This window comes from Nycticebus coucang, chromosome 1 (genome assembly GCF_027406575.1).
Source record: "Nycticebus coucang isolate mNycCou1 chromosome 1, mNycCou1.pri, whole genome shotgun sequence".
Lineage (NCBI taxonomy): Eukaryota > Metazoa > Chordata > Mammalia > Primates > Lorisidae > Nycticebus > Nycticebus coucang.
The window spans coordinates 161,842,107-161,866,737 of NC_069780.1; the positions used below are offsets into that span (position 1 = coordinate 161,842,107).

Below are 24,631 nucleotides of genomic sequence, written 5' to 3' on the forward strand. Positions count from 1 at the left end.
CAGCCGCATATGCCAAGGGTGGCGGGTTCAAACCCAGCCCCGGCCAAACTGCAACAAAAAAATAGCTGGGCGTTGTGGCGGGTGCCTGTACTCCCAGCTACTCGGGAGGCTGAGGCAAGAGAATCGCGTAAGCCCAAGAATTAGAGGTTGCTGTGAGCCGTGTGACGCCATGGCACTCTACCTGAGGGCAGTACAGTGAGACTCTGTCTCTACAAAAAAAAAGAAAATAATTTACCAATAGGTGCTAGTACCCTTGTAATACTTCTAAAAGTTATTTTAATTTGAAAAGCTAATATTGAGTGATGATTCTATGCCAAAGATTATTCTGAGAATTTTATACCAACCTTCCTACCAAATCCTAACAAAAGCCTTATGAGAAGGTAAAAAATATTATTCTGATTTTAAAGAATTAAAATAATAATTTAAAATATATCTTTTTAAAGATAATGAAGCTGAGACACAGAGAAGTTGGGTGAATGGGTTTTGCTTTTTAAAATAAAAGTTACTACATTAAATGTCGCATCATTGTGTACACATAAATAGATATTAATTATGTTGCATATTTTGTTAGTGATAGTACAATCAAACTGGCAATATAAGGGGACAGAGATGGTTTTGCAAATAACTCACACGATCCATAGTGGATCTTTAAGGATCCATAGCATATCACTGGTCAAAATTTTTGCTGGCCACCTTCTTATGGCCTGGATGGTGGAGCTCATAGTAAGGAGAGTTGTTAGAAATTCAGTGAATGGGGCCAGACACAGTGGCCTACACTTACATAATCCTAGTACTCTGGGAGGCTGAGGTGGGAGGATTGCTCTGAAACTAGGAGTTTAAGACCAGCTTGAGCAAGAGTAAGACCCTTGTCTCTATCAGAAAACAAAAAAGATACCAGAGGAATGATCAAAATTTCTTCAATCTCAGAAAAGTATTAAAAACTAAAATGAATTTGAAGGTACTTTACACAAAAAAAATGAGCAGTTGTTTTAAGTATATTATAATACATGTCTCAAATACTTTTTTGAATGAAGTCTTATAACCTATCTCTTAGTGGTAACTTAGTGGTCTTGGGGTTGTAACTATGATAATCTCCACCCTAAAAAAAAAAAATTGTTAAAATAGGTATTGTATCATGAGTATGTGAGTTTGTAAAAATGGATTTAAGGCAGAGAAATGCAGGTATTTTAAAATCACATTTGAATCAGTGGACTTGTAAAGTTTTTTTTTTTTTTTGTAGAGACAGAGTCTCACTTTCACTTTATGGCCCTCTGTAGAGTGCTGTGGCTTCACACAGCTCACAGCAACCTCCAACTCCTGGGCTTAAGCGATTCTCCTGCCTCAGCCTCCCGAGCAGCTGGGACTACAGGCGCCCGCCACAATGCCCGGCTATTTTTTGGTTGCAGTTTGGCCGGGGCTGGGTTTGAACCCGCCACCCTCGGTATATGGGGCCGGCGCCTTACTGACTGAGCCACAGGCGCCGCCCGACTTGTAAAGTTTTGCTACCAGGAAGCATTTGTTATGTGTTACATCATTTTGTTTTAGGGCCTGCAGGCTCTCAAGGCATGACTGGACACTTCATCTTGTATTGCATCCTGCTGAGTGCTCTGATTGACAAGGGCCGCACCTGCTTCTGTGATCGATACCCATGGATTCAGTGGTCCAGCTGCTCCAAAACCTGCAATTCTGGAACCCAGAGCAGACACAGGTAAGTGTGAGCTACTCAGTTGGATGTTGTGCCCTGGGAAATGTCAAGGTTGGAATCAGCAGTATCAGAAGTGCCACAGTAAGTAAAGGAAAAAATTTCTCAAAGTAAGAACTCATAAATTTGGATGGAATTTGAGGTATTTTCCAAATGAGAAGGAAATGGAAAGGAAGTCTACTTTTGTTCTCTCTATAAAAATGAGGAAATTAAAAAAAAAATTGAGAATCTGTGCAATACTTCCAGTTGACTATTTAACTTACTTAGAATCACTATTCAAGCTTTTTTTTTTTTCAATCAGTGTATAATTCTGCTTGCCTAGAGTTAGTGAGTTAATTACAGAGAATCTTCTACTCATTAAACTGAGTTTAACAGGCCCTCAATTGAGTGGCACTTCTAGCTATTAGCCTGATTGTTGGCACATGCAAAATGGCAACAGAATTGTGCTTACTTGATAGCATTTAATAACTCAGTCTTTTCATCAATTCACACCACGCATCCCCCATGGTTTGTTCAAATCTGTTAGATGTTTCAGTACTATAGAGATGGTCCCACAACTTAGGAGGGAAAAGTATATATTTATTTCGACTATTAAAGTACCTTTTAGAGACTTATTTTAGGAAATTACTTTTATGTATGCAGTGTGAATCTCATTAAAATCACCATTTGACCTCCTCAATAAACTATCTACTAGGTATGTGAAACAAATTTGTTTATAGTAGGCCTCACCTCCAGAGTCCTGCAGGAGCTCAGCTGCCTACCAGCCAAAGCACAACAATATCCAATAGCTGGTCCCAAGAGTTCCTTCCTGGAGAATCCCCTGAAAATTCTCTCTTCCACTCCAAATCTTTGCACATGTCATTTCCCCTGGATGCCCCTCCCTTTGTTACCCTAGGAATTTACATGAATTTTTCAAGATGTCTCTCTCATGTCACATTCCCTGCAAATCTTTGGCCCTATCTCAGTTGCTGTACCTAATCACACTGTGTCGTCATCTTGTCAACAACTGCCTTTGCTTTCTTTCTTCCTTTCTTTCCTTTCCAGTCCCCTTTAGGAGACAACTTGACAGTCACAAAGTTTCTCACACTTAAAAGGGCTTCATGCTTCTGCCACCACCACCTTGAAATTTTTAGTTTTTGAAATAGATCCTCCATTTTCATTTTGCCCTAGGCCCCACAAATTATGTTCTGAGTTCCAAATAGATCGAACTGCCAACCTGCTTGATTTTCCATGAAAACTTTCCTTTTATTCTCTGTACTTAACGCTCATTGATATTTATTCTCATGGATCTGGAGCCACAGTGAGTACGCTCATTCTAAGCAGCTTTGTCCTCATGATTACAGACAAATAGTAGTAGATCAGTACTACCAGGATAACTTTTGTGACCAGATTTGCACCAAGCAGGAGACCAGAGAATGTAACTGGCAAACGTGTCCTATCAACTGCCTCCTGGGAGAGTACGGACCATGGTCAGACTGTGACCCTTGCCTTGCGAAACAGGTGAGTGAAGTACAGGCATTTCCAGGAAAATCTGAATCATGACAGAGGGCTTTGATTCCCACACAGGTTCAATGAAATAAAAATGCTAAAGTTCTTCAATTTCTAAAGATAAACTCTTCCAGCTTCCACCGAGGGAAAATTCCATTTAGCATTTTTTTGAGGAGGGAGACAATTAGTTTTACATGTTTTATTGTCTATGAACACCAAAAGGAAATTCTGCCCTTATTAGTATTGTACTTAACCAGTTCTGAATTCCACTGCTTATGCCTTCTGAGAATTCTGAAGCCAAAAACAGGTTGAATATTTCTTATCCAAAATGCTTGGGATCAAAAGCGTTTTGGATTTTGGACTTTCCTGGATTTTAGAATATTTGCATATATATAATCTTGGGGATGGGACTCAAGTCTAAACATGAAATTTATTTATGTTTCTTATATTCCTTATACATACATAGCCTGAAGGTAATTTTACACAATATTTTGATTAATTTTGTACATAAAAGAAAGTTTATGTTAAGTACTTATGCGTAGATTTTTCCACTCGTGGAATCATGTTGGTGCTCAAAACTTTTAGATTTTGGAACATTTCAGATTTCAAATTTTTATATTAGGGATACTTAGACTATACTAAAAAATGCGGATTGTGTCCAAAGTTTAAAGCAGACAGAAGTGAGGAAAATGAATCAAAAGCTTGGTTCTTTGACCTTCTTTGAAATTCCCTCTCCCATGGGAAAGTCCCTTCATTTGTTTATTATTCCCAGTTTCGATATTTACCCACCTTATTAGTCACTCCTGTAAGGACATTGTGAATCACAGTCAGGGCTCTGCCGAAGGTTTACACATTAGGTAAGAAAAAGAAACTCATTTATGGAGTGTCTGAAGCCTCTTACATACCTCATATTACTCAAACATCCTATTCTACTATGATTTTTCTACCCATTTTCAAGTTTAAGAAGTTATAGCACATCACAGGTTAAGTTATTTGCCCAAGATACACTATTGATTAACAAAGTAGCTATATTTTGAACTTGAATTTTTCTGACATCAAAGTTATTAATTTTTACTTTTATTGTAATTCTATTCTTCCCTGACTCTTGTCATATTTCTAATCTTCCCTGACTCTCCAATTTTACTACTCATATTTCAAATCTTTTAACGTGTTAAGACTCTGTCACCCTTGGTTTCCAGGGTGACTCCCTTACGCAAAAGAATCTCAAAATTCCTTCGCATTTGTTACTTCACACTATCTTTGTGTTATAGGCTGGCTATTGTTATTGTGTAGAAGAATTTAGTCTCCTGCACTCAGGAGACTTTCAGTAAACATCTGTGCATTTGATTTAATTTAAAACCATATGCTTTCAGAGTTAGAAGAAGCCTAGAAATATTTTTGCCCCACTTCCTCATTTTATAGGTTGGGAAACTGATGGTCAAAGAGGTAGTTACTTCCCTAAGAATACACAGTAATGCAATTGGAAGAATCATTAGTAAAATTTAGGAGATACTACCATTTAAAAAAAATCACCTCTGTGATTGAGAAGTCCGGTTTTCTTTGATATATTTTGACCTTGACCTTGCCGGAAAGTCGTTTTTCTTTCTCTTTTTTCCTTTCAGTCGAGGGTTAGATCTGTCTTACGCCCCAGTCAGTTTGGAGGACAGCCATGTACTGAGCCCCTGGTGACCTTTCAACCATGCATCCCATCTAAGCTCTGCAAAATTGAAGAGGCTGACTGCAAGAATAAATTCCACTGTGACAGTGGTAATGTACTTTGTAAAACGTTGTCTCCACTACAATCAAAGTTATTCCAATTGACTACCAGTCAAATCTATGATAGAAAAAGCCCATCCTATTTTAAACATGGGAAAAGGGGGTGTTATGCTGCCAATTATCAAGGTACTCAGATGTGAAATTATAGCCTTTAAGTTATATTATCTTGACCATTTACCTGATTCACTTTCTCATGAAATAGTGATATCCAGATCTTACACTATTATGAAGCAGGAAGAAGAGAGAGGAAGAGGAGAAAATAGAGTTAGGCCATGATGTTTTGTTTCATCCTGTTTTGTTTTGGAGATGGGGGGGTTTTATGTTCCCCAGGTAGGGCTTCTTGGACTCTTGGGCTCACGCAATCCTCCCAGCTCATCTTCCCAAGTAACAGGGACTATAGGCACATGCCACTGTGCCCAGATGAGGAGGCAGATATATTTTTTTGGCCGGGGCTGGGTTTGAACCCACCACGTCTGGCATATGGGACCGGCACCCTACTCACTGAGCCACAGGCGCCGCCCGGAGGCAGATATTTTTTAAAATTGACTTTTAATGTGCACAAATCTATAAGAATGATAATCAAAAAGAAAAGACATTATAAAGATTTTCAACATAATTTATTAAGTCAAGAATACGAAGATATTATGTCAGGGGGCAGACCAAAGATGATGTAGCAAATGTTTTGACTGGCTCTAAGGTTAATTCCAAAAGACTAGATCAAAAATGATTTGTTTTAGATCAAAAATGGTTTAAATAATAGCAACATTACCTGAATGATAGCAGCATTAATTGCATAAGTGCAATACTCATTCAGATGCACAAAATCTCATTTTTAGATTTCATTATATTATAAATCAAATCTTGAATATATTACTTAATCTTTTGTGTTCTCTTGTTAACTGTTATAGCAGCTTTTCAATGCCCACCATTTTGAATAGTCAAAATCAGATTTCTGCAAGGTTTTCAGTAATGATCCAGATAACAAATATTTTAGCTGTCATACACCTTACGGTCTATCTTTCAAGCACTTAACTCTGCCATTGTGACATAAAAGCTGCCCTTGACTATATATAAATAAATGAGTCTGGCTGAGTTTTAATAAAATTTTATTTATAAAAATAGTGGCAGGTTAGTTTTAGACAACAGGCCAGAGTTCACTGACCTTAAGCATTCTGAAATTTCAAATAAAATTAAATTTCATATAAATAAAATCTACATCCTCTCTGTGTACTCTGGAATATACTTAAAAGTAAAGTATTATAACCAAATAGCAGATTTGAAAATCCATACAAAATAAACTCAAGACCTAAGAATTTCCATTTTCCCCTCTTACTCTTCGCTTCCTTCCTTCATCCTTGCCAACTTTTTCTGAATGTCAGACAGAAGTGTTGGTATCAGGGTTTTCCCTCTGTGCTCCCCTACACCCTAAACCTGAGATATGAATATGAGGTGCCAGTAAGGAAATATACATTGTGGCTATATATTTATATTGCATCACAAATTGTCAAAAGAGGGAGTATGTAAAAAATCTTGACAATGGCTGAGGACAATACAGACCTGAGCATTACATCCATAATGCTAAAATCAAGATTTATAACTGAAGTACAGCAATTTGAAGCTTGAAAGATGTTTCTTTATGACAAATAATCAAGAAGGACTTCTTTATTCAGTAGATGGCAAACCTACAAAAAATTATAAAAGAGCTATGTTTAGACTCAAAATCCAAGTTTAAAAAGGCTTGAGATACTTCCGTGGGTCACCGATTTATAATAAAGGGTTTTAGAAAAGTTAGCAGTGTAAGCCCAGCTGATCTCCAGCTCATCAGCAGTTATGTCTATAGTCACCTATATTTTTAAAAACTGAAATATTAAAATGTGTCTGCAATAGTTAGTAAGCAGCTGCTACCGGTGCACTCTGAGTAACCCTTTCCCTGCTTCCCAGCCCAGAATTCCTAAATGTTTCTGTGATACAGCCACTGATTGATAAATCCCCAGCACACATGTAATTGGCATCCATTTTGACTGGCTCATGATGTGAACTTTGGTGGTTAAACATTCTTTGGAAGATGATATACTACTGTGTTCTCATAAAAACATCCACTAATTGCCACTGTCAATGAGAATAAGAGGTTGTATAGATGACCACCTGACTCAAGAAGATGTGTAGCCCTCAATACTGGAACTATCTGTTCCAGGAAGATTCGCCTTCCTCCCTTTCCCCTGACTGTTGTCTAGAGTCTCCCAAGAGTTCCCCAAAACCAAATGTGTTAAGGTATCCATGGATTTTGAAAATTATCAATGAGACTAATTCCCATGCATTGTGCTAACTTCTCTTTCAAAGTCCTAATTTTAACTGTAAGAGACTAGAGAATGTTCAGCTGATTATAAAGATATGTCATGGCAGTAACACAAATCACTTCAAGTAGACAGGAAAAATGTATGTAATTTCTAGATGATTGCAAAGCTCCAAGTATGTGTCTATGTGCACGCGCTGGCTAGCATGCTGACTTCCGCTAATCCTGCAATATTCAAAGTGCCCTTAATTTTCCCATTCTTTCTTTGTTATTTATGGCTTCCAGGCTCTCTCCCTTGTAGTTGCCAGTGCACTGAGTTTTTCGGGCACAAAATCATTCTCAGCCATATCCTAGCAGGCCTATATCACTTCTGTCATGTATTCTTAAACATTACTCAAGATATATCCTCTTTCCTTCACCCCTGCCCTTGCTAAGAGGCCATCCCTGATATCTCTACAAGTATCAAAAGAATAGAATTCCTTATATTCTCACATTTCCAGGAATTTGCTCACAAAGCTGGATTAATGAGAACTGTACCCTGAACATACATGCTTACCTCTATCTAATAAAACATGATTTTCTAATGTAAAAATATAAAAAAATAGCTGTTGCTTAAATTCATTGATGCTAGATTCAAACTTTTTAAAATTATAATGTATACATAGGTTCCCTTTTAATAAAAAAGTTCTCCCTGTTTCAAACTAAAATCCCCATGGTATTCTACCAAAAAAAAAGAAAAAGAAACAGAAACTAGAAATGCATTGTTTAAAAAGAACATCTTTCAGCTTATATCTTGGAGTTGACAGAAATTCAAGTCTTTCTATATTATATTTTAAGTCTTGTATGATTACAGCATTGATAGTTATAATTCTTTAAAATAGCACTTCAGACATGATACAAGATCTTGAATAATCAAAGAAAAACAATTATTTTCATTGCTCTCTACCTTCTAAGTGAGGTTTCTTTTTTCTTCTTCTTCTTTTTTTTTATTGTTTCAGGTTCATTGAGAGTACAAAGAATTAGGTTACACTGTTTGCATTTGTAAGGTAAAGTCCCTTTTATAGCTGTGTCCCACCTCCAAGAGGCGTGCCATACACCATAATCCCCGTACCTCTTCTTACCTCCCTCTTCCCGCTCCCTCATTCCCCTGCCCCTCACCTCGAATTGATTTAGGTTTTTCACTTATGCAATGTATTAGATCATCTACTGGCTTGATATTAGAATTGAGTACATTGGATTCTTGCTTCTTCATTCTTGTGTTACTTTACTAAGAAGAATGTGTTCCAACTATATCCAGGTTAATACAAAAAATGTAAGGTCTCCATCTTTTTTAATGGCTGAATAGTATTCCATGGTATACATATACCATAGCTTATTAATCCATTCCTGGGCTGGTGGGCATTTAGATTGGTTCCACATATTGGCAGTTGTAATTGAGTTGAGATAAACAGTCTAATGCACATATCCTTATGATAAATGATTTTTTTTAATCTACTGGGTGGATGCCTAGTAATGGGATTGCAATATCAAATGGGAGGTCTAATTTGAGTTCTTTGAGGATTCTCCAAAATTCCTTGCAAAAACGTTGTATTACTTTGTAGTCCCACCAGCAGTGTCAAAGTGTTCCCTTCTCTCCACATCCACACCAGCATGTGCAGCTTTGAGACTTTGTGATGTGGACTATTATAGAGAATTAAACATCATACTTGCTACAACAGTAAGCAATATTGTAACTCATATGAGGAATTACTGAGAAGAAGGCATTCTCCTGGCAAGCCTGGAAATCTCTTGTGACTTAGAAGGCAAGCCACCAAGTAACTCAGAAATCTTGGAGGAGCAAAGTTCAGTCTGTAGTAGTAAAGCTGATGTTAAACATTAAGCATTTTATGGCAGTTACTTGAAGGATTAGTGGAGAAAAATTGCATGCAGTATTTTTGGAGATCATTTCCCTTGCCACCCTTGAAGATCATTTCCTTAAACATATACTCTCTTACCACCCTTGGAGATCATTTCATCGAGTACATACTCTCTTGGCACCTATGAGATCATTTCCCTGAGCACACAACCCCTGCATGTCTTTGCTTAGCAATCTTTCTGCCCATTACGTATCTTCTCAATAAAAGAATTCTGCAAGAAGTGCTCAGTGCTATCTTGCACCTATGGTTAGCCTCACCTCTTGCAGTGTGTATTGTCAAACTGTGTCTCACGTGACCATTTATTTTTTTTTTTTCATGTGATCATTTATATGGTCATGGCAGGCTATTCTCACTGGGGTTAGGTGGTAATCTCATGGTGGTTTTGATTTGCATTTCTCTGAAGATCAGGGACCATGAGCATTTTCTCAAATGTTTGTTAGCCATTCATCTGTCTTCATCAAAGATTTTTTGTTTGTTTTGAGACAGAGTCTCACTCTGTGCCCTGGGTAGAGTGTGGTAGCATCATAGCTCACAGCAACCTTAAATTCTTGGGCTCAAGCAATCCTCTTGCCTCAGCTTCCCAAGTATCTGGGACTATAGGAATCCACCACAATACCCATCTACTCTTTCTTTTCTTTCTTTCTTTCTTTCTTTTTTTAGTAGAGATGAAGTCTCACTCTTGCTCAGGCTGGTCTCAAATGCCTGAGCTCAAGGAATTCACCCACCTCAGCCTCCCAAAGTGCCAGGATTACAGTAATGAGCGACCAAGTCGGGCTAAGTGAAGATTATTAACCAAAAGAGTTGAAACTAAGTGCTTTCTGGGTAACCCTTTATTAATAAAATTAATTCAATAAAATATCCAATTTCACCAAACATTTTAGTTAAAGCAGTCATGTATAATTGTAGTAAGATGCTAATCACAACTTAAAATAGTCAACCAGATAACCTGAGTGAAACATTTAATCATTGTGAGTCTGACATATACTTAATGGCACAGATGCCAACATCCCTGAACAGAGGGAAAAAATTGAGGAGCAGGAGAGGGGGGCCTCTCACTGCACATAAAACACTTCAATGTTGGTAGTATATAGCCATACACTGATTCCAAGAATCCTTATGAAATTCAGTAAGTCAAAAGGGGAAGAGAATTATTTTAGTATGTGGGGTTTGCACCACTTTCTAAATTCACTCGCTCAACTTGCGATCTAATACTGTGCTACCTAAGGCCTTAAGTTGCCCCCCAAATAATTAGGCATATTAAATTATATATAGTAAATCAACTATATACATGAATTTGACATAGTAAAGTATATAGTAAATATATTTAATAAAAAATAGTCAGTAGATATAGTAAAATAATTGTATATAATAAAACATACAGATCCCAAGAATGCAATTTCTTTCACAAATTATATAACTAAGTAAAGAACCCCAAATCAAAATATAGAAAATTCTCATAAACCCAAAAATATCCCCCCTTCTTCTGGTATTAATGCCCCCTCCTTATTCTTTAATGTCATAAGAAGGTGTCACATAGGATTATTCTTACGTGTTTGATTTCTTTCACTCAACATAAAATTTCAGAGATTCACCATGTTACTGTGGTATCTCTAGATGTGTATGTGCAGGTACACCTGTGTGTGTATGTGTAAAATTATATGGATTTTTTTTTTGTAAATAAATAACAGTGACTTTGAGCCTTTCATCCCAGATCAAAACAAAATTCTGAACCTACTGTTCATTTTCTTTTACAGAACCTGATCTCTATAGCAAGCTCACTGTAACAGGAATGGGATTCTAGAATTATTTCTCTTGTTAAAGACAATAAACCCAATGACAACTAAGTAATTCTATGGTAACTATTGTAATCTTGGAAAATACCAGTTTATCACTTCATTTCCATATACATACATTCCTGAATCTTCATCCACAATAATGAAAATTCATCCTCAACTTGCCCTTGAAATTTAAAGGATTTATATTTAAAAATGAAAATGTGTTACAATGTTGTTGTTTGCTTTTCTTGACTAGGCCGATGCATTGCCAGAAAGTTAGAATGCAATGGGGAAAATGACTGTGGAGACAATTCAGATGAAAGGGGTTGTGGAAGGCCAAAGGCAGTGTGTCCGCGGCAGTATAATCCCATCCCTGGTGTACAGCTGATGGGCGCTGGGTATGTAACATCTTTTTATCATTTGGGGGAGAAAATGTATCTCTGAACTAATGAGTTAGAAACATCAATGAAGCAACAAGACACATCATTGTCCATCTTCCTCATTAACTTCTTATTACTCCCACCAGCCCTGTCTCAGATACTTAGCTACCATGTCCAGGCAGCCTGTGGGCACAGTCCTCACTGTAAGAATAAAAGTTGGCATTGTCACATTTACTTTATGTTAGGTGATATTATGGGCCCTTCATAAACATTGCTAGTTTTATTTTTCATACATCCCTCAGAAAGCTCTGGAATGGATCAGGGCAGACTGGTGGGAAGCCAGACAAGCTGGGAGGTGCAAGGGTGGATTTCTGGAGTTAGACCTTGAATGGATGAGTAACTACTTAGAAATGTCGAGAGGAAATTGGGGAAAAAAGATATTAGAAGAGTATACTTATGGGTGTCTTGAAAGTTAGAACACTACAGAAACAAAAGCAGTGTTCTGGTATTAAAAAAACAAGCCCAGAGTCAATAAATGGAAAGGAGTTAAATGAATATATTAAAAAAGGGGGCGGGGCCTAATAAACAATATTATTATTGAAAATAGTAAAAGAGTAAGAGGTGAAGTGAATATAGCTAGGGCATCTGCTCCCATGAACATATAATGTATGGGTAGGTCAATAGGGTTTAAAGGCAGAAGGTCAGACCTATATTACTATCTGGTTACAACTTACAAATTTTTTTGATTCTCAGAAAGTTTAAAGAACTTGTCCAGGACTACCAAGTAGTACATGGTGAAACCAGGATTTAAACCCAGACTTCAAAATCCAGTTTATTTCCTTTTCATGCTGATTCAGGACAACACAAATCTTAAAGATAAGAACATCCTGGAAGAACTCTTCACACACCATGCAGTCCTATCTTTGAACAGTTCTCAGAAATTCTAATGTTCCTATTTCAGAAATATCTGGTTATGAGGGCATTGGGAGTTGAGCAAGGGGTTCTAAATTCATCAGATTAAGCCAATGGCTTAAAATACTTTAGGAAATATAAGAAAAGGCAATGAAGACAGAAGAACTAAGCCTTAGTTGGAAGAATAAGAGAAATCACTAAGGAGAATCTCCTGTACCCTAGCATTCCCATGAAAAAGAAACCTCACTTCAATTTTTGGCCAGAAGGCAGATAGCTTCCCATCTGCTTCTCTTGCTTAATATTGGACTTTTAAAAATCTATGCTGCCAGAATTGCACCATATGAAACCTCGAGGCATGAAAGACAAACAGTCACAATTTTAAATACAACCTCCTTTGATTTTGAATAAAACCCAGAAGCCATTGAATCAAACTCAAGGTCACCAGTGAAACAGATGAGTTATTACTCTAAAAGTAAGAGAAACTGGGTTCTAGACATAGCTTGGCACTAACTCGCTACACCACAGACAAGTTATTGAACATTTCTGGGTCTCAGTTTCCTTATCCATACATTGGATGACTACCAATGATTTGAGGTTCTGTCCTAAGAGTTCCTACTTAGGGATGATTTCAGTGAGAGTGCTTCAACATTGTGTTCTTACTAATGTGCAGAAATAGTTTCCTTCTCTTCCTTTCCCAGAAGAAAACATCGGCCAAATACTCCTACTGATAATCACATTTGCTAATGCTCTGATTGTTGAAAAGTGACATTACAAACTCACCTCTTGTTCATTTGGTCTAGACTTTAGAGTTACAGATGGGGAGGACCACATGCTATGTGTACTTTGGCAGAAGGACTGTGTGGCCCTCTGCCAACCAGAGCTGTTGTCCCAAGGATTCTCAGAAATGAGCAAAGCCTGCTAGATGGGGACAGCCAGTCCTTTCCTTACCTCCCCAGGGACTGAGATTTTTGAGAGTTGCTTATTGTAATCTCTCTCCAATATGCTGGCTTTATCATCTCTGTCTCTTCTCTATACCCTGCTCCCCAACTTATTTCTTCCCACAAAAAAATAGTTTCCCAAGTGTCCATTCCTCTCTTTAAATAGTATTTCTCCTCCTTGAAAAAAAATTAACAAGGAGTATGAGCCAATAGGTCCTAAACATAAAGCAAGAATCAGGCAGTAACAGCACTGTTTTTTCTCATGCTCAGCCAAAGTACCTGTATCCACACTTGCATGTATACACACATATATATTTTTAATTTACATATTTTTAGTGAAATTCAAAATGTTACAAAATATGACACACAAATCAGATCAGATAAAAAAACACTTCAGAAGCCTAAAGTATTAAGGGAAATAGTGTATTTGAAGCACCAAAATATTTAAAGTCAATGTAAACATCTCAGAAGGGAGAGGAAAGAATGGAGCTGCCCAGTTCCTCAGCACCTAAAAGATTCCCCAGGCCTGCCCTGATGGAAACTCACCCATAATATCCATCTTCAGGCTCTCTGCAAACAGCTGTCATTTTTATAGATTCTCATGACTTGAGAGCCATTTTATTCAAGCTCTTTCTTATTTGTGACAAATATAGGTACATAAAATAAGGCAGTATGAGGTCGAGAGTTCTTTTTTTTTTTTTTGCAATTTCTGGCCGGGGCTGGGTTTGAACCCGCCACCTGCAGCATATGGGACCGGTGCCCTACCCCTTTGAGACACAGATGCTGCTCTGAGAGTTCTTTTTTTTTTTTCATTGATCACTCTTAGAAAATGAAAATTAATGAACCTTAAACATCTGTGTTTGTCATGTTAGATAGTTTGGAAAGTTCTATCCAGACTAGCTCCTCCTACTTCCTCTCACAAATGCCCATTGATAAAAATGTGGATGAAAACTAACCCTAAACTCCCAAACTGTTCTTGCAGATCTGTGAGTATAATCTGCATCTAAGAGAACCCAAAGGAAGCACTGCTGTTTGAAAACAGCTTCACTGAGATAAAATTTACAAGCCATAAGATTTGCCAATTCAATTGTTTTTGGTTTAGTTACAGACTTATATAACCATGACTGCACTATAATTTTAGAACATTTCAACATCTCCAAAATGAAACTTCTGTGCATATGAAAGATCAGACTCCATTTATTTCCTCTTTCTACCCCACTCCTGTCCCCAGGCAACCACTAATTCCCCTTCTGCATGTAGAAAGAATTTTTTGTAGCCTAGACCTTTCATATAAATGGAATCCTACAATATGTAACCTTTTGTGTCTGCCTTCTTGCACTTAGCATAATGTTTTTAAGATTCATCCACATACACACAACTGATGCCACAGAAATACAAAGACTCATTAGAGATTATTGTGAACAATACACCAACAAATTAAAAAAACTTAATGGAAATGGACAAATTCCACTCAATTGATTTTCAACAAAGGAGCCAAAAACATACACTGGGAAAAGGATGATCTCTTCAATAAATAGTGATGTGAAACCTAGACATCTATATTGAAAAGATTGAAACTAGACCCTTATCTCTCACCTTATATATAAATCAACCCAAAGTGGATTAAAGATTTAAATGTAAAACCCAAAACTATAAAACTGTCACAAAAAAAAAAACAGGAAAAACACTGTAGACATTGGCCTGTGAAAATGGGGAAATATATAATGATAAGACCTCAACAGCACAGGCAACAAAAGCTAAATAGACAAATAGGATTACAGCAAACTAAAAAACTTCTGTACAGCAAAGGAAATAATCAGCAGAGTGAAAAGACAACCTACAGAATGGGAGAGAATATCTGAAAACAACTCATCCAACAAGGGCCAATGATCCAGAATATGTAATGAATGCAAACAATTCAACAGCAAAAAAGTAATAATAATAATGCAATTAAAAATAGGCAAAAAAACTGAAGAGACTTTTTATTTCATATTAATGTAAAGGTACAATTAGGTTACAATGTTTATGTTTGTTAGGTAGAGTCCCTCTTGTAGTTCTGTCCCACCTCCAGGAGGTGTGCCATATACCTTTACATTGTGCCCTTTAAGTGGGAGGCTACCAACCTACCTCTCTCCTCCTCTCCCCTGGCCCTTCTCCCATCTTGAATTTCATTGCATTTTTTCTTGTGTGGGTATATATTGGATTACCTACTGGCTTCACATTAGTATTGAGTATATTGGATACTTGCTTTCCATTCTTTTTTTTTTTTTTTTTTGGTTTTGTTTTTGAGACAGAATCTGAAGCTGTCGCCCTCAGTAGAGTGCTGTGACGTCACAGCTCACAGCAACCTCCAACTCTTGGGCTTAAGCAATTCTCCTGCCTCAGCCTCTCAAGTAGCTAGGACTACAGGCACCTGCCACTATGCCTGGCTATTTTTTGATTGTAGTTGTCATTGTTGTTTGGCAGGCCCAGGCTGAGTTCAAACCCACCAGCTGGTTGTACGTGGCTGGCGCCCTTAGCCACTGAGCTAAGACACAAAGCCTTGCTTTCCATTCTTATGATACTTTACTAATAAGATTGTATTTCAACTCCATCCAGATTAATACAAAGATTAATTAAGATCTCCATTTTTTATGGCTGAATAGTATTCCATGGTATATATATATATATATACACACACACACACACACATACCACAGTTTATTAATCCATTCCTGGGTTGCTGAGCATTTAGGTTGTCTTCACATATTTCCAATTGCAAATTGAGCTGTGATAAACAATATAGTGCAAATTTCTGTATGATAAAATGATATTTTTCTTCTGAGTAGATGCCCAGTAATGGGATTGCAGGATCAAATAGACATTTTTCAAAAGGAGACTTATGAAAGGCCAATAAATATATGAAGACATGCTCAACATCACTAATCAAGGAAATGCAAATTAAAGCCACAATGAGATATCATCTCATTCCAGTTACAATGGGCTTATATTCAAAGAAAAGGAAATCAGTTTATTGAAGAGATATCTGCATCTCAGTGTTTATTGTAGCACTATTTACAATAGCTAAGATTTGGAATCATCCTAAGGGTTCATCAGCAGATAAATGAATAAAGAAATATGGTATAAATATACAAAATAGAATGCTATTCATCCATGAAAAAGAATAAATCCTTTCATTCAATGAACATGAATAAGCCTGGAGGACATTATATGAAGTAAGCCAGGGCTAGAAAAATAAATACTGTATGTTCTTATCCATATTTGGAAGATTAAAAAAAATGATATCATAAAAGTAGACTTGAAAATAGCGGTTACAAAAAACAAGGATGGATAGGGAGAAGGGGATGGATAGAGAGACATTGGTTAAAGAACAAAAATTACGGTTAGATAAGAGGCACTATAGCTAACAATAGCTAACTATAGCTAACAACAATTTGTTATATATCTTTAAATAGTTATAAAATATTTTGAATGTTCCAAACATATACAAGTGATAAATGTTTAAGCTGATGGATATGCTAATTACCCTGATTTTATCACTCTACATTCATTATACTGAAGCATCACTATGTACTTCAAAAATATGTAAATTATGTTTCAATGAAAGAAAGTTCTAAAACATAATTTTAAGGAGATAAGTCCATCCGCACAAAATATATGTCAGTACTTCATTCCCTTTAATGACAGAATACTGGTCTGTTCATCTGTTGATGGCCATTTGGTTTGTTCCTACCTTGGCTGTTATGAGTAATGCTACTATGGACATTTATGAAGAAGGTTGCATGGATATATATTTTAAATTCTCTTGTTTACATACCTAGGAATGGAATTGAAGGTGTTAATTCTATGTTTAATTTTTGAAAAATTCCCAACAGTTTCGCAAAGTGGCCCTACCATTTTATATTCCTACCAGTTACGTATGGTTGAAAAGTCAGTTTCTTCGCATCTTCACCAATACTTTTTAATCCATGTTTTTGGTTAATGCTATCTTAGTGGGCATAAAATATGGTACCTAATTTTGGATTTAATTTGTATTTCCTTGATGACTAATAATGCTGAGCATCTTCTCATATGCTTATTCATCATTTGTATATCTCATTTGGAGAAATATCTATTCATATATTCAGATTCTTTACCCACTTTTTAATTAAGTTTTTTGTTTTCCATTCTTTACTTCTAAAAGTTCTTAATATATTCTGGATCTAAGTTCCTCATTCAATATATAATTTACAAATATTTTCTACTATTTGTCTTCTAACTTTCTTGATGCTGTCCTCTAAACTACAAGACTTTTTAATTCTGATGAAATTCAATACACTTATTTCTTCTTTTCTTTTATGTGCTTTTGGGTGTCACGTCTAAGAAGACTTTGCCTAACCTGAAGTCACAAAGATTTAGTCTTATGTTTTCTTCTAAGAATTCTATGGTTTTAGCTCTTAACTTAATGATCTAATTTTGTTAATATTTTGTGAGAAAGGGGTCCAACTTTATTCATTTGAACTTGAACATCAAGTTGTTACAGTACTATTTATTAAAAATAAAAAGAGAGGGAGACTATTTTCCCTATTGAATTGTTTTGGTACTTTTGTTGGAAATCCATTGACCATAGTTTTATGGATTCATTTCTGAGCTCAGTTCTGTTGCATTGTCTTCTATATCTATCTTCATGCCAGTAGCACACTGTCTTGATTATTTTGGCTTTGAATTAAGTTTTAGATCAGAAAGTGCAATTTCTCCAACTTTGTCCTTCATTGTGAAGATTGTCTTGACTATTCTGAGTGTTTTGCATTTCCACATGAATTTTAGGATCAGCTTGACAATCAGCACTTGGAGTATTGATAATGTGTTATTTTAAATCTATAGGTCAATTCATGAAGTATCGCTATATTAACAGTATCAAGTATTTATAAACAGTATAAACATGAATATGAAATGTCTTTCAAATTACTTAGATCTTATTTAATATGTTAACAGTTGTTTATACATTTAGAATAAAAGTATTAGTTTTTTGTTAAATAAATGCCTTAGGATTTTATTCCTTTAGATGCTATTGTAGATGGAATTGTTTTAAGTTTATTTTCAGATTATTCATTGCTAATGTATAGAAATACACTTGATCAGGGATGCAAGGCTGGTTTAACATACGCAAGTCTATAAACGTTATCCACCATATTAACAGAGGCAAAAATAAAGATCACATGATCCTCTCAATAGATGCAGAAAAAGCATTTGATAAAATCCAGCATCCTTTTCTAATTAGAACACTGAAGAGTATAGGCATAGGTGGCACATTTCTAAAACTGACTGAAGCTATCTATGACAAACCCACAGCCAATATTTTACTGAATGGAGTCAAAATGAAAGCTTTTCCTCTTAGAACTGGAACCAGACAAGGTTGTCCTCTGTCACCTTTACTATTCAATGTAGTGCTAGAAGTTCTAGCCAATACAATTAGGCAAGATAAGGAAATAAAGGGAATCCAAATGGGAGCAGAGGAGGTCAAACTCTCCCTCTTTGCTGACGACATGATCTTATACTTAGAGAACCCCAAAGACTCAACCACAAGACTCCTAGAAGTCATCAAAAAATACAGTAATGTTTCAGGATATAAAATCAATGTCCACAAGTCAGTAGCCTTTGTGTACACCAATAACAGTCAAGATGAGAAGCTAATTAAGGACACAACTCCCTTCACCATAGTTTCAAAGAAAATGAAATACCTAGGAGTATACCTAACGAAGGAGGTGAAGGACCTCTATAAAGAAAACTATGAAATCCTCAGAAAGGAAATAGCAGAGGATATTAACAAATGGAAGAACATACCAAGCTCATGGATGAGAAGAATCAACATTGTTAAAATGTCTATACTTCCCAAAGCAATCTACCTATTCAATGCCATTCCTATCAAAATACCAACATCGTACTTTCAAGATTTGGAAAAAATGATTCTGCATTTTGTATGGAACCGGAAAAAAACCCGTATAGCTAAGGCAGTTCTCTATAACAAAAATAAAGCTGGGGGCATCAGCATACCAGATTTTAGTCTGTACTACAAAGCCATAGTGGTCAAGACAGCATGGTACTGGCACAAAAACAGAGACATAGACACTTGGAATCGAATTGAACACCAAGAAATGAAACTAACATTTTACAACCACCTAATCTTTGATAAACCAAACAAGAACATACCTTGGGAGAAAGACTCCCTATTCAATAAATGGTGTTGGGAGAACTGGATGTCTACATGTAAAAGACTGAAACTAGACCCACACCTTTCCCCACTCACAAAAATTGATTCAAGATGGATAAAGGACTTAAATTTAAGGCATGAAACAATAAACATCCTCCAAGAAAGCATAGGAAAAACACTGGAAGATATTGGCCTGGGGAAAGACTTCATGAAGAAGACTGCCATGGCAATGGCAACAACAACAAAAATAAACAAATGGGACTTCATTAAACTGAAAAGCTTCTGTACAGCTAAGGACACAATAACCAAAGCAAAGAGACAACCTACACAATGGGAAAGGATATTTGCATATTTTCAATCAGACAAAAGCTTGATAACTAGGATCTATAGAGAACTCAAATTAATCCACATGAAAAAAGCCAACAATCCCTTATATCAATGGGCAAGAGACATGAATAGAACTTTCTCTAAAGACGACAGACGAATGGCTAACAAACACATGAAAAAATGTTCATCATCTCTATATATTAGAGAAATGCAAATCAAAACAACCCTGAGATATCATCTAACCCCAGTGAGAATGGCCCACATCACAAAATCTCAAAACTGCAGATGCTGGCGTGGATGTGGAGAGAAGGGAACACTTTTACACTGCTGGTGGGACTGCAAACTAGTACAACCTTTCTGGAAGGAAGTGTGGAGAAACCTCAAAGCACTCAAGCTAGACCTCCCATTTGATCCTGCAATCCCATTACTGGGCATCTACCCACAAGGAAAGAAATCCTTTTATCATAAGGACACTTGTACTAAACTGTTTATTGCAGCTCAATTTACAATCGCCAAAATGTGGAAACAGCCTAAATGCCCACCAACCCAGGAATGGATTAACAAGCTGTGGTATATGTATACCATGGAATATATTCAGCCATTAAAAAAAATGGAGACTTTACATCCTTCATATTAACCTGGATGGACGTGGAAGACATTATTCTTAGTAAAGCATCACAAGAATGGAGAAGCATGAATCCTATGTACTCAATTTTGATATGAGGACAATTAATGACAATTATGGTTATGGGGGGGGAAACAGAAAGAGGGAAGGAGGGAGGGGGTGGGGCCTTGGTGTGTGTCACACTTTATGGGGGCAAGACATGATTGCAAGAGGGACTTTACCTAACAATTGCAATCAGTGTAACCTGGCTTATTGTACCCTCAATGAATCCCCAACAATAAAAAAAAAAAAAAAGTTAAAAAAAAAAAAAGAAATACACTTGATTTTCATCTGTTAGTCCTGCATCCTGCAAGCAGTTACTCTTGAACATAGTATGCAACTCTTTTAAAGAAATTAAGATATACTTTTCACTAGTGGCAAATTGAGAAGACTAATGTGTTCTGTTTCCTCTTAAAAGACATGCCAACCCTGTGCCAATCACTATTAATTTCCACAGTTAACACTAAAGAAGCAATCATTATCTCCATTTTCAAGTGAGGACATAATTTGGGGAATTTATAAAAACTATGTGTGTCTGTGTGTACACGCCAACCCTGTGCCAATCACTATTAATTACCACAGTTAACACTAAAGAAGCAATCATTGTCTCCATTTTCAAGTGAGGACATAATTTGGGGAATTTATAAAAACTATGTGTGTCTGTGTGTACATGTACGAATATATAGTTTTCCATTAATTATTTGGTAGAGAACTCAAAAATATTTACATTGGCTATTAATTTCTTTTAAATGTTCTAACATTATTTTACAACTTTCAAGCTATCTTTTCTCTTGTTTGATAGAAAATATTGAGTCAGTTGGTTAGAACAAGTGCTTGAATAGTTAATAGTATTTTCTATTTTAAATCCAAATATCTAGCAGCAGATTATGAAATTCTTGAACTTTTTCTTGATGCCCTCTCAAATGAATGAGTCTGTCTTTTCATAGATCTGTGTGGTGGTCATGAAATCCAATGTTGCATCTTTTGGTAATGGTAGTGACTTTTAGGTATATTTTATCTTGTGAGTCAGTACCATAGAAGTACAAGAAACAGAATTGTAAGTGGTGGATTGTTAGAGTCCCCTGAGACTCCCACCATTGTCACAATGGATGAGTGTTCATATGGATCAGAAGGTGGGGAGTAACAATACCATTCCTTCTACTTAGACTTTTCTATTGATATTCTGTGGGGCTTTATTATGTGTCCTATTGAAAACGAGGTTATTGGTCAAGTGTATTTGGAGACTGACAATTTATTTTCAAAGACTGTCATGTGGCCTATAGCAAACAATTTTTTTAAATCTATGTAATCCAGGATTTCCAATTTTTTTTGAGAAAAAATATTATTTCACAGAGAACATATTAATATCTCTAAGAATTTGGAAAAGTATTAGCATCTTTTTATCTACCACAAAACCACTTCTTAAATATTTTATGTTAAGCTAATTAATCTCTATGTGCCTCTATTTCTTAATTTGCAGAACAGGTATAATAATTGTATCTATATCATATGTTATAAATATTAAGTCATTATTTGTAAAGCACTTAACTAAGCTAATATTTGTAGAGTGCTTACTATTTCTTGGCTTATAGTAAACAGTACGCAAACATTTGTTAAATAAAATATATTTTAAGCATTATAATCACATTTATTAGTGAAAGCAATGATATTATTATAATTCCATTAAAATATTATTATCACTAGTTTATTATTAACTCTGTATTTTAATTCCACTAAGAAGGGAGTGAACTCAGAATGGCATTTATTATATAAACATTTATTCCACAATTGGCTTTCAAAGTTTGCACTGAATTTATAGGTCATGAAATAATTATAAACCCAAATTTCATATTATGCTAAAATCCCAGAACAATCAATTGACTGAAATAGAAAAATCTTACAAAGCCAGCAGGGCTGAGTTTTGGCTTCCATTCCTCTTTGAATGACTTACCATGGACTACAAGAAAGGACTTTTCCTTCCATTCATTTGTCATGAGTCAAAAATGTCTAGAAGAGGAATTTCTTTCACACAAGTAAGGTCAATTTTAAAAATTGCTCTACATCTACTGAATTCTTGAAAATTACTTTGTTTCTAGGTTTCATTTTCTGGCAAGAGAGCCCAGAGGAGAAGTCCTTGATAACTCTTTCACTGGGGGAATATGTAAAACTGTCAAAAGCAGTAGAGCAAGTAATCCATACCGTGTTCCAGCAAATCTAGAAAATGTCAACTTTGAGGTATGAAAGCCTATTGTGGTGGCAGCTCCAACACCAACGGGGATTATAAGCTAAACTTTTCCTGAAAAATTAGTAGTGAATGAAGGAACAGAATGCAATAGTAATGAACAATTTTCATCACCTATTCTGTGTTTGTTTTTCATCTGTCCACAATCTAATGTCGTTAGTGTTATCAACAGTTTACAGACGACAAACCTTAGGTGACTAACCTGCCCCAGTCAAACAGCTAGTTAGAAGTGAATTAGAGGCTCAAGCCCAGATTTCTCTGAGCCGAGTCCTTGCTTTCTCCAGTGAATATTGCATTCTAACATATCCCCACACAGATAAATGGCTTGTCTTGCTCAAATTTTCTCCTTCCATAGCTTGTTCTCAGAGATAACCAAGAAATATAGACACTAAGAAAAGTCTTCTTCAGCACTTGATTATTATCTAAAACTTATGGTGATATTTCTTCAAACAAAGATGGAGAAATGACTAGATTCAAGGTCACAGCTGTTGTTTACTTTTCACTGATCTGTGTATCGCTTTAAGTCCTCATTCACGCCTTTAACAGGCAGCTATATCTTGCTGAAAACAAGAGAAGAGAAAGTCAGCAGGCATCTGACTTCCCTCCTCCTTAATATTGGAGCTTATTAAGACAAGTAAGACAGATAAAATTATGGATTAGTTGGCACATAAAGATTAGAGAGGCTCAAGAAAGGAGCCTCTGGGCAAGAAGGTAGAATAGAAAACCATAAAAAAAAAACTATCGGACGGTCAATAGAACCCAGATAGGGACTTTATCCATGAGAATAGGCTGGGTTATGGTGGAATGACACTTTTAAGAGGTGAGTATCTTAAAACACTATCACTTATACTGCCTGTCCAATGAAAGTTAACAAGGACTCTACTTATAGTAGTCACTCAGAAACCCGAGGACTTCTGAGGTTCTGCCTTAACAAATGCTTCCATGATCAATTTCCAAAACTAAGTGACCTATTGCCCAACGACTCTTAAAATGACAGCTATAACTTGTATTCACATTTCATTGGCCCAAAGGAGTATGGAAATGCAAGCTTTTCTTTTCCTAGAAAGTGGAGACGAGAGAAGATTATAAAGTAAGTAATAACTGACACAAGTGTCAGCAAGAGTTTGTCAGCACTGGGGACTTTGATGGCAGGCAGTGGGGACCTAATCAGAGAAGCTGTGATCCCTACAGCAAACTCCAGTCTCTCTCTCTCGAAAAACTATAAAAAAAAAAAAAAAACACGGTGGGTCTTGGTTATAAAGAATAAAGCCAGTTGTAAGAACTGTGGTGCACAGTGTAAGGACATATTTGAGTTATATTTTGCCCAAGGCTCAGGATCACCCAGGCTCTATCATTCATGCCCAACTTGAATCTGTTTATGGAAAACAGTTGTGGAGAGAGGTCAAGAGTCCATCAGGGCAAGTCCTTGACTGTTACTTCATCTCCACAATCAGTATGTTATAGTATATGACTGGTGCCTTGTGTATGTGTGTGGGTGTGTGGGTGTTAATCTCTTCAGTGTTTTATGTTGTGTGTGAGAACTTTCAAAAGAGGTCACATTAGCAGTAACACCAAAATTATGTCACTTAGGCATCCCCCAGCTGCTAAATGCAGAGCGCATTAACTCTTAGATCCCTGTCCCAGTGTCTGGAGTTCTGTCAATTACTCTGGAATCCTCCCCTCTTTTCTTGGTGCTGCTGCTTTGCTACTGGCTGTCAGCTAAACATTTGCTGTTACCAGCAAACTCACAGCGCAGCTACCACCACTAAACTTTTCTTACCAATTTACTGACTTACTCAGACACTGCCTCTTGCTGCATCCCAAAGCCTCCAGGCACCTCAATATGTAGCAGCTCCACAATCCCTTAATTCTTCCCTAAATTCCTAATAAAATTCACGATGTTGGGTTCTGTCTCTAACCCTTACAACAAAGGAAACTAGATGCCACCATACATGCCATGTCTCTCCACTCTTTTCTGCCTCTCCCAGCAAACCCATCTCCTTCTTTCCTCAAACACAAAATGAGAAG

General features: G+C 36.5%; 1 protein-coding gene across 3 annotated transcripts in view; it reads left to right on the forward strand.

Annotated features, from left to right (window-relative positions):
• Positions 1–24,631, forward strand: part of C6 (complement C6) — a 101,712-nt gene that overhangs the window by 3,627 nt on the left and 73,454 nt on the right. For all 3 annotated transcript variants that reach the window (XM_053591624.1, XM_053591633.1, XM_053591640.1), the window contains exons 2-6: positions 1,546–1,708; positions 3,046–3,202; positions 4,813–4,957; positions 11,207–11,348; positions 22,458–22,596. In XM_053591624.1, coding sequence (XP_053447599.1) covers positions 1,566–1,708; positions 3,046–3,202; positions 4,813–4,957; positions 11,207–11,348; positions 22,458–22,596 — 726 coding nt within the window. In that variant the 5' untranslated portion in view covers positions 1,546–1,565. The remainder of the gene's footprint in view (positions 1–1,545; positions 1,709–3,045; positions 3,203–4,812; positions 4,958–11,206; positions 11,349–22,457; positions 22,597–24,631) is intronic.